The sequence below is a fragment of the Passer montanus genome, unplaced genomic scaffold (assembly GCF_014805655.1).
Source record: "Passer montanus isolate IOZ18808 unplaced genomic scaffold, ASM1480565v1 scaffold25, whole genome shotgun sequence".
In the NCBI taxonomy this organism is placed as follows: domain Eukaryota; kingdom Metazoa; phylum Chordata; class Aves; order Passeriformes; family Passeridae; genus Passer; species Passer montanus.
In genome coordinates, this window is record NW_024367149.1 from 5,327,480 (window position 1) to 5,342,347 (window position 14,868).

The following is a 14,868-nucleotide window of genomic DNA, read 5'->3' on the forward strand; positions in this document are numbered from 1 at the left end:
TTCCTTTAAAATTATAATGCTGATTATTTGGTTAAACAAAATAATGCACTTTGAGAGCTGTGACTGCATCTCTGAGCTTGGCCCTGAGAAGGAGTGGAGACACCCACAGTGCCAGATGCAGCCAGCTGTGCACGCCCAGGAGGAGCACATTTCATGGGTAAGCTTATTTGACTTCTCTACTCTGCTTTGAAGCACTGAAGTGAAACAAAAGGGAAAAGAATGGTTGGGGAGGGGAAGTCTGAGAGGTTTGATCGAAATAAAGCAAAGTTGTCTCAAAACATCTTGACCTTTGCTTGTGTTTTCTAGGAAAACAATGTAATTAGCTAAAAAAAAAAAAAATTAAACCAAATCAATCAGAAAATGGAACTCCAGCTGAACAGGAGCACTGTGCAGGCTGGTTGTGCAGCAGGGGATGAGTTGTGGTGTCCTAACAAGAACACATTGCTCTCAGGCTGTAACCAATATCCAACTGCATTGGCAGCCGATGTTATTAATGATGCCAATACATATTTTCTTATTAATCTTCCATACTAGGCTTGTGTCTATCTGCAAATGATTATCATTCATTTTCCTGACAAATCTATCAAGATCATTTATTACTGTTCAGCAAAGGATCTTCTTTTAAACAAAGATTAATAACATTGCATTTTATCTGGCTGGCTGAGCCAAAGGAAATGAAATTAACAATGAGCCCTACAAACATGTCATCACTTTAATTTACTGGAAAATATTTTAAAATGTTATTTAAAAGAATATACGCTGTGGTGGGCACAGTTTATTACAAAGGAAAAGAATCAAACCACAGGCATTTCAGCAGGGTGGAGAGGGAGCAAACAGGGCACTATGAATTCTCTGGTTCCTCGCACTGGAGTTCTGGGACAAGGAGGGAGAGGCATCCACAGCACCTTTGGCATGCACAGATGGGCACCTGCCCAGGGGAATTGCAGGTGGAGGTCCCTGTTCCTGAGTTAAAGGGGTCCTAACCAGGATCCCAGCTCTCATTCCTGCCCTCCCTGTGTTCCTACAGAAGGGAACTCCAGCAGGGTAAAGCTGCTGGGGCTCTCAGGGGGAGGAGGGCACAGGTGGGCTGGGTGCCAGCACCCTTCTGTACTTTTGCTCCCCAGGAGGAAAAGAAACAAACTCACTAAATTTACATGGTTTAGTTTCCTTTCTTCTGCACTCTCGTCTGATTTTGCCTTCCCGTCTTTCGAGTAAAATAACAAAATAAAAATAGAAATAATAAAAAAATTATGATGAGGATAATAATAATAATAATAATAATAATAATGATAAAAAAAAAACCTGTTGGAAAGAACCTATGGAAATTCCCTTCCTGCTGTTACTGGTATGGGTCTAAAATCCTTCCAGGGAGGCCGGGAGCCCTATAGACATCCAGTGTCTCTTTAATTCCTGCCTTGGGATGCTGTACCACACCTGAAGCCAGCTTCGTGCCTTGCCTGCCTTTGTCTCACAGCAATCCCAACCCCTCAGTGTCCATCTCCAGCACAGCTCACGGGGATTACTGATCGTGTTCCATCTGCCACAGGCTGGCACCCAGCTGCCAGCGCTGCCATTCCAGCACAGCCCAAGATCTCACCAGCAGGAGCTGGAATTCCAGGCAGTGCAGGATCACAGCCCGGCTGTCCAAGCAGGCCCAGATGGCACCACCATGCCAAGGACAACAAACAATCACTGTGTCCTCAGAGCCAGGAGAAAAGTCAGCCTTAGCTGCCGAGCTGGTGCCATTTCTGATTCCCAGGAACAAGCTGTTCCCAAAAAAACTGCAGAGGACACTTGAACAGCTGTGAGCCACAGGGTGTCCCCGAGGAGTCCCTGTGCCACAGGAGCAGGGTGGAACTGTGCAAAACAGGAGCATCTGCACAAACAACACCCAGATCCTGCTCTGGGCTTTCTCTGGTGGACTGTGGTGGGGCTGCTTGACAGCACTGGGATGGAGATCATTGGGAATGGCTCCTCTGCCCCTCTCTGGTTTAGACTAACCCAGCAATCTTTAATTCTTCATTTCCTTAATTCTTTATTTCTTTATTTCTGTGGGAAGGACCAGGGCAACCATTTTAAGAACCCGATAATTACTGCAGCATGTGTTCCAACTAGCAATGCTGTTCTGTGACTTGCTCCTGTGGCTTCCACAAAAGCAGCATCCAGTTTAATATGTGAGACTCATAACCAGCTCACACAGTGCAATAGTTCACTTCAGTTTGAAGTAAAAAAATATTCTGCTGGAAGCACAGCAAGTAGCAGTGTCAATTTTTCATTAACCTACAGCCACTGTCTCTGTAGACTTACAGCTATGAGTAAGATTACTGTTATAATTTTTTCTGGTCCCTAAGGGAAGAAGAAAAAAAACTTCTCAAAACTTTTAAGGTCATTAAAAATCCACCTTTAAATTGGAGTAGTTTCAGTTTACTCTCATATTTCAAAATCAAATCTTAGCAGCAGCCTCACATCAAAGCAGAAATGTCAGTCGCTTTGTTTCTACTTCTGTGTAAGAAGTTCCAGCTTATACACGAGTTGAATGCCAAGTAAATAGATTTTCCCGGGGAACAAAGGCAGCTTTCTTTTGTTTGTTTTAAACATATGTAAATAGAGTCCCAGGGGCTGAGCTGCCTGTCAGTTCAACCAGGTTCACACTCATGTCACTCCAGCTGGTGATTTCTGACCGACCTCAGGTCAGGACTGCAGAAGTTTCCCTCCCCACTCCTCCACAGCCACATCAAGCAGCTGCTCGTGCCCTTCCCCTCCGGCCTCACACCTCAGACAAGGGGAGGCAGAGAAATATGGATTCCTTTTTTGCCAGTTTCATATTCTTTTGGGTTTGGTCTTGTTTTGAAGCTGTAGTTACAGAATCACAGAAATACTCTGGTCCTCTGTCAAAGCCACTGTGGTGGCCCTGGAGTCTCTGGGAAGGGCAGGGCAGAGCAGTGCCTGGAATCCCTGGATATGGCCAGTGACCAGCTGGGCTGTGCCTACACACCAGCCATGGATCAAAGGCTGATGGCACCACTGGTTCATGGTCAAGAAGATGGGAGGCAGGGAAGAAACAGGAACGGATTGGTAAGAAAAATGACCTTTTTTGGGTTTGTGTGTGTTTGTTTTAGCAGGAGGGCACCATCACTCTTGAGCTTCCTCTTTTCAGTACCAGGCACTTAAAAAGTGGAGTGTGACCCTCACAGAGCCAGAAGGCACAAAGAGGAGCAGGACCCCTCCACCTGCTCCTGCTCCTGCTCCAGGGGTCAGAGCTTGCTGCAAACAACACCAAGGGCAGGCTTTGATCCTTGTATGAACCACACACTTCAGAGCTGGCCTCAGTGGCTCTTTCCTCCACCTGCTCCTGCTCCAGGGGTCAGAGCTTGCTGCAAACAACACCAAGGGCAGGCTTTGATCCTTGTATGAACCACACACTTCAGAGCTGGCCTCAGTGGCTCTTGTGGGTCCCTTCCAGCTCAGAATATTCTGTGAAATCTACTCAATTTTTTCTTTTTCTTTTTTATTTTTTTTATTTTTTTTTAATTTAAACCAGCAGATCAAAATCAAGCGCTTAATGCTTGTCATTTCCAAATGACTCAGGTTATGTCTCAATCTTCAGTGCTGGTTTTGGGTGTAAGACTGGGTAGCACCAAGGGATGCATCAATTTATAGGCTCTGCAAAAGCTGCAATTAAGGAAAATCCTCAAATACATGAGAAACCTCAATTTTGATTGGCCACACTCCCATAACTTCTTGATAATTCAACTCACTCGAGTATTATTCAGTGTTTTCCTTCTCCCTGCTTTTTTTATCTCTTGACAAGTTTACAAAGAGAAGAATGGAGCCGAGCTGAGCTGCATTCCATCCAATCTGCTGCCTCCACAAATGGCAGAGAAGCTAAATGAAGCCCAGAACATATGGCACTGTGCTGACAGAGCTCCCAAACTGGTTCTGCATGAGCAACAAGGAACATCTTGAAACGCACAAGACATATGTGTTTTAGGAAGAAGATTGAAGTGTTTCATAATAAAACAGGACAAAGTGAAATACAAGTGCTGTATAAAATTTTAATTAAAAACTGGTTTTACCCCTCGACGTGAATATACAATATGTTTCCCAGATGGATTTCATATTTAAGTATTATCCAAACCAGAAACATAAATGAGACAAATAAAGCCTTCAAAAATGGCACAGAGGCTAAAATGTATGTAAACACTAGATGACTGTGGTGAAAACAAGGCAGGCAGGGAAAGCAACCTCTTAGAAAGTGTTTACTACTGGAATCCTGAATGAAACAGCTCCTACAGCTACAGTCAGGGTAACAACACAAATACAAGCATTAGAATTCACCACCACTCAGTGACGTAAATGGTGCTTTTGTTACTCAGGAGCTGTCCAGGATATTTCCTACACTGATAACTCATGGTATAGAAGTGCAAAATTTGTGGCATGCCAGGCATGGAACACTCTCCTTGTCTGCCCTGCTCCCAGGCTCCCACCCTGCTCTGTGTGAAGCTCTCTTCACTCCATGCCATCAGCTCCACAGGGGTATGCAAAGGCCTGGCCACAAAGCAGAACTTTCGTGCTGTCTCCTCAGGATCAGTAAATCCTCATGAACCAGGAGGGATGTTGTTTTGCAGCAGCAAACTCCTTTCCCCGAGGAGGTGAGAAGGTGGCTCAGATCCCACTGCTCAGGCTGCAGGAGTTCTCTGCTGGGCCAGAGGCAATCACCCAGAATTGAAGGGAAATGCACACCAAGAAAAAGCACAATCTCCACATAGATCAAGCAAAGAGAAAGATTACAGTTCCTTTATGCTGCCATCCAGACAAATTATCACCACACTTCAGAGAATTTCTCACAAAGATAAAATGGGAACAAGCCCCATGCCTTTGGCAAGCCAACACTGATAAAAGGAGCTACAGCCCCGTCTTTGAAGGGCTTTGGTTGATGATGTTTTGAATTCCATGGGGAAAGCAGCAGAAGCCAACAGTAATCAAGGGGGCTTGTGCTTAATAGCTCCTGTGCAATGGAAACAGGAATATTGGGGGCTTCAATCACTTCCCACAAGGCTGCTGCATTTGTTGGAACTGAAAGGAACTGGGCAAAGACCAATTCTCTGCTGCTCCCAGAGACATCACCTAAGGCAGACACCCCTTCTGTCAGGGAGGCAGCTCATCAGGATTGGCCCCAGAAGTGCTGTCCTCTCTCAGCTTCAAGTGCTCTCACTGGAACCAGTAGGCTCAATTTCATTGATTTGAGTTTCCTCAAATTCCTTGATTACCAAACAAATCTCATGAGAAATTCTCAGCATCCTGATGATGGTCACTCCATGACCACTGAAGTAATTAACACCATGGCCGTTCCTATGACCCAGAGATTCCACTTTACCAGATTTATACAGCAAGAGACCACTACTAAAAGGCTGTGAATTTTGTTGCATGGTTCAGTGTTTCAGAAAACATTTCAAGCTTAAAAATTGGGAAGAGCAGAATTATGTACCAAATTATTCCTCATACATGGAGTGGGAAGGCAGAGATTCCTTCCAGCTTTCTCTGACAAACCCATGGCACACCACACAAATTTTCCACTGTCACATTGCACCCTTTGTTCCTTGGGAGAGGATGAGGATAAATGATGTAAGAGATGTTAACAGTGCTGGTCAGTACACAGAGCAAACAGCACCAAGGCATCAGGATGAAAAAAAATTATATTAAAAAAAAGATAAAAAAGGCATCATAAGAGCAATCAGTGTGAGGATATGAACCCAGATCATGCAGCAGACAGAAGCTGAGCAAGATACCAACTGCAAAGATGAGCTCCTAAGAGCACATGTAGTAAAGCAGCTCATTATCTTTTCTAGCCCTCTCTGATCAAGATAGAAATCTATTAAATCTGATTAAGATTTGTTTAATAATTGTCTGATTAAAACATAATAAACCTGGGAAAATTAAAATAAAGCCTTTTTAGTAACCTGGAGATGAGATGGGACTTTTCAGCCAGGCTTCCATAAAATAATTTCTTTAACATTCACCTCAGGATCCCAAAGCACTTCACAGTCATTTAATTAAGCTTCAACAGAGCACAAACTCCCCATTTTACAGCTGAGGTAACAATGAGAAGGAGTTTGGAAAAGACTATTTAATACTGAGCTGAGCTAAATGTTCTGTTATTTTACCCTAAAAATAGATTCTGAACATCTCCAGGTAGATTTTTTTCTCCCCTGATAATTTTGGCAGCCTGTGAAGAAATAGTAAAATTCAAACATGTGATGCACAATCTAAAGAACAGCCCTCATCACTTCCCAAGCTGCTCAGCTTTGGAGCATAAACACTGCTCCCCATCTATCTTACAAAGCTGCTCCTACCTGTTCCCATTACTCCAGCCATCCCTATGCTTCTTATCCTCAGTGGAGCAATTTAAACTTCTCTTCCTCTAAGTCAAAAACTTAGATAAGGCAAATCATTAAAGAGTTTGACATTTTTGCCTTTAATTCACATCAGGTCAATGACTTAGTGATTTCCAAAGCACCTACTGTCAGCCAAGGATTTGAATTTCTTCTGAACACAGGCAGGCAGTTTGTCTAAAGCCAGCCCAAGATCCTAAACTGTACCAAGTTATTCATAGGAGAGATGGAAAGGAACAAGTAGGAAGCAGAGTCTGACTCACTAAAATGAAAGTGATTAAAATATTGCACTGATTGCATCCTGCAAGCATCACTGGATGCTGAACAGCTTTTGGTGAGAACACTCGTGGGTTATAATAACTTGGGGAGGGCAAGACAGACACAGACTCCACAGAAAAGCTCCAATTCACTCCTCATCTGGCCCATTATTGCCAGATTTGAGTAGGCAGCTCTCCTTTAGGAGCTAAAAGGACAGGGGTGGAATTATGCCATCCCACTGTCACTGGAACTTTGTGGATGGCAAAAAGTAAGGAATGAGCACAGAAAATGCTATTTAAAGCCCCACTCATGCACCTAGAAATTTGCATTTGAGAGAAGGGATTTCAATTGTATTAGAAGGCAAGGTGCACGAAACAATTAAGAGTTTATTGCTGGGTTGGTTCAGTGCTTGAACCTCCACTTCTCCCAGGCAGCAGGGGCAGAGCAGCAGCCATGCTCAGAGCTGGGTGTGCTGGCAGGGCCACCTCAGGAAACAGGGAAAGGGAAAATGCTTCTGAAAACAAAGTGCCTTGAAGATTTTAGGGACAGATCAGAGTAATTTGGGTCTGAAGTCACATTCCAGAGGAAAGTTTTCCATTTTCCAAACTGGATTTCCAGCACAGTGCTTGGAAGAGAGCACTCTCTGCTGTATCATGGTGTGAGATGTGGAATGACTCTGACCCAGGAGAGGAACATCTCCTGCAGCAGCTGATTCAGGGAGACACTGAACACACATCTCCCTCCCAGCTGGAGCAGGGCCAAAGGTACTCAAAGACTGTCTGCTCCATTTGATGTTATGATGTAGAAGAAGGCTACACTGACAATATTCAAAAATGACTGGTCAAAATTCAATAATGACATTTTTTTCTCATCCACTTTCCACCTTTGCTGAAAATTTTTAATCTTTGATGAGAACTGAAGGTTTCCCTATTACCATATGCTTCCTTTTTTTAGCTAAGGGAATCAAACAGATATCCTCCAACCACTCCTTGGACCCTTTGAAAGCACCACCTTGCTTTTTTATACTGGCCCCCAACCTTTCTCATCCCCTCGTGTATTCAGTTCATGGCAAATTGTGTCCTCCATCAAACATACAGAAAAAACCCACAGGAATCCCTCAGCATTCAGGCCTTCTCACACACTGAACAAACAGGGACTGAAATCTGCTAGATTGCTGGGGAGGGAAAAATCAAAGAGGTTGTCTATGTCACAGAGCCAGATCAGGCCAGAGGGGAGCAGCCAATCTTCAGAAGACTAACTTTTACTCAGCTGAGACACTGGGGAGGGATTGCACAGAGAATACTGAATGAAAACTGCAGGGTACCAGGAGAACACTGAATATTATGGCTCAAACACATACAGGAAACTGCAAAAAACCTTCAGGTTTCAACAGATTAATTTTACACCAAAAGCTTGGAAAGTATTTCTCAGAATCTGCCCTGCCTACTTAGGATCTACTTCAATAAGTTATTCCTCTGAGCAGGAAGAAAACTTTTCCTTTGTGGACTAATATGGGGTCACTGGAGAGGGCAGTGAACACCAGGTCCTGGTAGCACAACTCTCCATGGCCTCAAGGCCTTCAGGGACACAGCTTGGGCAAGTTCTACTTTTCCCTTCTGCAATAAAAAGTGTCCTGGTACCCCACAGAGTGACTCAGCACTTCTCCATGGCATGAGAGGGTGCCACTAATGCCCTGTGAAAGCACTAACGTGCTAAATGGCAGCAGGGACAGGAAGTTATCAGTGTTAATCCACTTCAACTTGTCCAACAGTTAGAAGAAATAGAAATGTCTGTACGTGAGACACTTCCTCTGAGAGTGCCCTTGCCTGAAAGAGCAGCACACAGCCCCTCCACGTGCTCTCCCACCAGTGCAATTGCTCACCAACTGCTTTCTCAAATCAATTATGTTGTCTCAGCATTAAGGGAGGGAAGGCAGAATAGACTGACTTTTTGTTTATGTAGGCATGCTGGCAGGTTCCAGTCATATGTTGTGCCATCTGTACTGCTAGCTTTATCCTCTATCTGATCACAACAGGTAAAATGGCATCGGTGGAGCTGCCTCTGTTTGCTCAGAGAGGGAGGCAGCCAGAACAGGCATTTGTTTTTTCCGCATTCTGGGGGGAAGCAGGAGATGGACACTCTTGCCCTTTTAAAACATTCAGCTTTTCAATGGATGGGCAATTTGCCCTGGTCTGCTAATGTGGGATCTGCTCAGTGCAAGGCTGAAAAGGTTCCATCCCTGGGGAAAGCATCGAACTGCTGATGAACATTTGGTGGCCTTTAGCAGAAACGAAGTGATTGCTGCCAACAGGATCCCAGCAGACCGGGAAGGACAGGCTCCAAATTAGGTGGGATTGTGATGCAGGAATTTCAGAAGGCCTGTACAGAACACAAGGAGCTTGCTGACTAGCTCTGGTCTTTCCCCCTGCACAGTCTTTTCTTATTCATATTTTTAAAATGACAAGTGTACTGGCAAATGTCATGGCTGCATTTAGGAGAACGTGGAAGCTTTCAAATGCAAAGGCTGTGTGAAGATGACCTTTCATCTCACACAAAGGCTGCTGGGCTGGGTGGTTTTCTTTTAAAATCTCACAATATTAAAACACTTGTGACTAAAGGTGCTCAAAACCACTTCAAGTACACTCCTATGGGTCCTACAGTACCAGAGTTTGTGCCATTCTCCAAAATAAACAATTCAAAGGCAATTGTCCAGAAAACAATTTTCTGAAAATTGTCCAGAAAACAATTTTCTTTGTCCTAGGTGGGTCACTATTAAACCAGCACTCACATTCACCTTCCCTTTTGGGTCCCCTCTCTGCCCAGCAGGACATACTGCTTCTTCAACCAATTCTGTTAAAGTTGCTAAATAGATTTAGATATTTAATGAGAAGTGGCTGCAGCTGAAATCTGAGTTAATGTCACACAGGAATGTCCAGCAGAGCTTAGTCTTCAAATGACTCTATGTACAGAGTCTCAAAGGAGCAACACCATCTTGCTTAATTGTAGAGGGGATTTTTCGTTAGGAATTATTGTTTCTTTTTTTGGGGGTGAAATGTGAATTATTTCCTTTTTTCAGCCCAGGCCAAATGCCCATTTCTCCTTATGCCTAACCATAAGACACCTTAAAAAATAGAGTACAAATATTGTTGTATAAAAATAGCTTTAGTTGAAAATACTGTATACTGTGCATTTTCAGGTGAGTTGCCTTCAGGAATGTGTTTTGTGCTCTGAAACAGCACCAGCAGTTTTTTCGTACATCTCTCTATATATTTTTGCAAGACTCTCCTCCAAGATTGCTCTGTGAGGCTTCTCTTTGTACACAGCTGCAGGACCAGGCCAACGCTCACCACTGTCCAAGTGAACAGGAGTGCTCTGCTGCACTGGAGAACTGTCAGAGGAAAGAAGAAACAATGATCAAACCAAGATATGGAAGGGGAATCAGCAGCACAAAACCAGCAGATATACCGATGCAGAGCTGCTTAGCACGGATTCCCTGCCACAAACCAAAATAAAAACTGCACTGCAGCTACTTTTAAGAAATGGGAACCACCCCCTCCCATGTTATTCATTCACACAAATCCTCCCCCACTTATCTGAGTACATTTTGTAATGCCCCCAAATAGAATTAGTTTTCAGAGAACCCTCAGTAATTCTGCTGTATTTTTGCAGGCTGTGTGACTAGGCAAGAGCAACACAGTAGGATTTTTTTGTCCTTTGAAGGTGAAATTGTAACCACAAGCAGCTATTTCAGTATGAAGACAATCTATCAGGGGGATATTAAATTACTGTGGTTGCAGCTGTAAAGTGCTCTATTGGAAGCATCATGGATTAAGTTTTCTACCACCTACATTTTGATATACTGGGTTCCTTCCCCACCCCATCTTCTGTGTCACTGTTTTAATACTAAACACAAATACAGGCTCATCTTTCAGTTGCTTTGAGAAATTATTCCTGAGATCCATGAAATGAAATTTATACTCTGCAAATCATTACAAAACACTGACAAGTCTGAATAGTTTATATCTCAACTATCATGACTATCTGCTTCCTCTTGATACTTTCAAAACAAAGGTTTGTGTCATATAATTAAATGAGCAATTTCCCTGTAATAAAGCATGAAACAAGAAGCTTAAAAATCATCAGAAAAAATTACAACTGAGATGACATTTTTCACATCTGCTCAGAGATTTAGGCACTTAAGACACTTAAAAATTAGGACTGAGTTATCTTCAGCTTTTGCAAATGTTCTCTGGGAAATGAAACTGGAAATGTGAACTTTAAGCTGACCATATTCACTTAGGAAATGGATTACATTTCACAGGGAAGTTTCACAGCTTCCTATATACATGTCATTTATTAATGATAGTGTCTTCTGCAATCAAACCAGTACTTAAAACTTCATCCTCAAGTTACTATCTGCCAACATATGACACAATTGAAAGAAACCTTAGGCCACATCCATGAATACAGGTATTCAGCTGCATCAAAACACAAGGTTTTCATCTGAAGAACAGAAAGGGGGAAGAAGAGGAAGATGTAGGATCAGGTTTCTAAATTCACATCTCTAAGCTTGTACTGCCCCATGGGAAAAAAAAAAATAAAACAACGAAGGAACAGCTTTTGCTTTTAAACTTCTTACATTGAAATGTTAAGGTGATGCCAACCTACCTGCCAAATAAAACAAGACCTCTTGTGTGGCTCCAACATTAAAAAGACAGGAAGGCCACATTCACACTTATTCAAAAAGGCTCCATCACTTAAAGTCAGTCAATGGCATGGAGCAAATTTAAACCTGTTTATCATCCCGAGTTAACTGTGCCTCACACTTTGGACACAAAGAAACCAACCTACCAACCAAAATCAATAGAGCAGTTACACAGGCCTGTGTCAAATGCAGACAAGTCAATACCCTGGGGACTCATCAACAACTACAGTTTCACCTCCTTCCTGCAGTTTGTGGTACCTCACTTCTGACAGAGAATTCTCAGGCCAACAAGCAGGCACACCAGTTGTAACTATACAACAAACAGCTCTGACACTTTTTTCCTTGGAATCCATTTCCAGCAGCAGCTTTGTGCTTGCCTTTTCTTCTCCTAAAAGCTGAATTTACCTAGAGACACTCAAAACCCAACACTTTAATTGCAGTAAAGACTCAAAAACTAACAGTTAGCTTCTACAAGTTCCTCATTCTGGTACTGAAAAAGACTTATAAAAAGGCTTAATTTTCCCTTCTCTCTTTTTGGAGGGGTGTGTGTTTTCATGCATTTCCATTAGCCAGCCCCTTGTGCATGAGATTCCAGGACAAAGCTACAGCCAAGGTAGGGAAGACTCCCTCTCCTGTCTCAACTGGAAACCAGCTGACAACCTAAGCTAAGCAATCTGGGAATTACACTCACAAATCATATTAACAGCAGGATTTCTGCACGCAACTCCCTGCTCTGAAATACCTGTCATATGCTTTTGTTCCCTCATACATCTCCTTTAAGAGTCCCAGAAGTTCTTTTCTGAGTGAATCATATACTAAATATTTCACAAAACACAGACCTTTTCCTTACTCCCAGCGGTTTTCAATCATCCATCTACTTTACTGCCAGCATTTGGTCGACAGTACCCTGTCCTCCCATGAACTCTGTCTCTGTCCTTGTATCCTGTTTATGAGCACTGTGGCAAACACTCAGCAATCTGACTGTCCTCGAGGCCTTTATGTCTCACCCCCAGTGCTGCTGGCCTCTAAACCAAGGAGCAGTCCTTCCCCAACCCGAGTGCCACACTTCATATCCCATCACTTCAGGATTCTGGAGTATTAAGGTTTATTTTCCATTTTTTTTCATGGTCTGCAGTTTCAGCGTAAATCTCGAAGTCCCAAAGCTGCCTCTAAACAAAAACTTGCACTTTCTCTCTCACAAACACATCCTAAACAATTTAATTGCCCCAGCTGTCAGGACAAAGGATAAAGGAGCAGAAAGGCTACACAGAATACAGGAGTGAGCACAGGTACAGGAGACACAACTGCAGCAGCAACTTCACAACCATATGGAAATTGAAGTAATCCCTTGCACAGAGGGGATTGCAAATCACAGGGATTTTCACAGAAGCCAGAAAATCAGAAATGAACTTTTTGGAGGTTATAAATTTCAAGTAGAAGTTTGTTATGGTACCCACATTGAAATACCCTCTTTTCAGGTGTATACAGTGGTGATTTGGGGTGTCATTGTTAGAAAACAGTGTGTGATATTTAACTATCAAAATAAAGCCTTTTCTAATGACAACATCCCTCAAATACAGCACCACAGTTCTAGGACTTCTCCCTTAACATAAAGAAAACCAGAAAAGCCATTGCAGCCCAAAAAAGACTTCCATACTTAGTATCTTTCCTCCAATAGGTACCCAAAACACTGTACAAAATATGTGGGTACATACAGAACATCAGTATTGGTAACTTCTACTACAGAAGTGATCAAAATCAATTTAATTTGTGTCTTATAAGTAAATTATTCAAATTAAACCTTGGTCATGTAAGTGAGGAGTACACATGTATTATGTATTAATGTACATAAACCAGGTTTTTAAGATCTCAGGTTTCCAAGAAAGCCAATAGGTACCAAAACATTGTACAAAATACATGGGTACACACAGAACATCAGTATTGGTAACTTCTATTACAGAAGTGATCAAAATCAATTTAATTAGTGTCTTATAAGTAAATTATTCAAATTAAACTCTGGTCATGTATGTGAGGAGTACACAGAGAAATTAATGTACATAAACCAGGTTTTTAAGATCTCAGGTTTCCCTTGGTCATGTAAGTGAGGAGTACACATGTATTATGTATTAATGTACATAAACCAGGTTTTTAAGATCTCAGGTTTCCAAGAAAGCTTCTGAAATACAGCATGCTGAATCACTAAACTAGACCAAATAAATTTGCTGTATTTTTTGGAAAATGCTTTTGTTTTCCAAATATCTGTTTTGCCCAAAAAAACCCAAAAAACAAAACAAAACAAAACAAACAAACCTGAAAAAACCAAAGAAAAGGACAATCCAAAAACTCAGCCTCAAACCATATTACTAAATAAACTTAAATTTATTTTTGCACTCCTATATTTTTAAGGAAAAAAACCCCAAGTGATTATTTTAAAAGTGACATTTGCCCTCTGGTTGACAAATTCCAAAAACATCTGCCCAAGAATCATTTTTATAGCCAAGTCCAGTTCCAAACCCAGTGTTTTACGAAGACTATACTGACACAGTGCCAAACAACATCAAAGGCACAATTATATTTAACTGTATTTTGCTTTTAGGTGAGAAAGCTTACTATGAGTAATGCCTCCCGAAAGCTTTTTCCTGTGCAATATAGGACAAAGATCAAAATGGGAAGAGAAATTTGTGGCTAAATGTAAAGGGCAATATTGAGTATCACTGTTTTATCTTGGTCAGAGGAAAACTCCATACCTGCTCCGCAGCTCACTCATAGTTAAGGGCATATTATCTGCAGGTTCTCTTGTCTGAGGCAAATCATCCTAAAAAAACCCAGAAATCAAATTCTCATTACCTTGGTTTCTGATTACAATGATCTCATTTCAAAAATACTTTCTTTCCATTTAGAGGACTATTAAAGTGCTTACATTTCTTGGGGGAGAAAGGGACAAAGTGTAATGAGCCAAATGCCATTTATGAACACTTTTAATTAAGTTCAGTACAATTCAGCTAATAATTTTCAGGTAATAAACTGGAAAGAATTTCTAGACAGTGTAGATCTAGAGAACTATGCAGACAGCAGAAGCTTCAATAAACCCCAATAAACACATTGGCAAAATGCTATGAAACCTATTACTTACTGCTTTTGTGTTCCTTGCAGGAAAGGGAAAAAAACACCTAAAACTTATTATGTTATCAATTTCATGTGTTTTACAAGGCAGAAGCATTGCACACATCTCAATTCTTGAATTTCATATCCAAGGTTGAGTGCATGCTTACTGAACTTTAAAAAAACTCTGATACACTTAATGGCCCTTCAGTCAGGTATTCTCAGTTGCTAGAATGCAGTTTTACCTTCCAAATGCTATCTAGACATTAATTAACCCAAATTTGCCCTCTTAAGTAAGAAGGAAACAAACATCCATGTGGAGGGAGCCAGCTGCTCACCTGAGATGGGATGGTAGAAATTCCAGCACACACAATCATGCTCACTCTACTCTGAAGAGCAAAGACCCTGCTT

The 14,868-nt window shown here is 41.9% G+C and overlaps 1 protein-coding gene across 2 annotated transcripts in view; it reads right to left on the bottom strand.

The window, feature by feature from the left end:
- Positions 1 to 4,061: 4,061 nt before the first annotated feature.
- Positions 4,062 to 14,868, bottom strand: part of SPATA6 (spermatogenesis associated 6) — a 42,670-nt gene continuing 31,863 nt past the window's right edge. The window contains exons 12-13 of one of the 2 annotated variants that reach the window (XM_039711768.1): positions 14,103 to 14,170; positions 4,062 to 10,038 (exon numbers count right to left, since the gene is read on the bottom strand). In XM_039711768.1, the coding sequence (XP_039567702.1) occupies positions 9,858 to 10,038; positions 14,103 to 14,170 (249 nt within the window). In that variant the 3' untranslated portion in view covers positions 4,062 to 9,857. The remainder of the gene's footprint in view (positions 10,039 to 14,102; positions 14,171 to 14,868) is intronic. The other variant, XM_039711769.1, reaches the window with a different exon arrangement.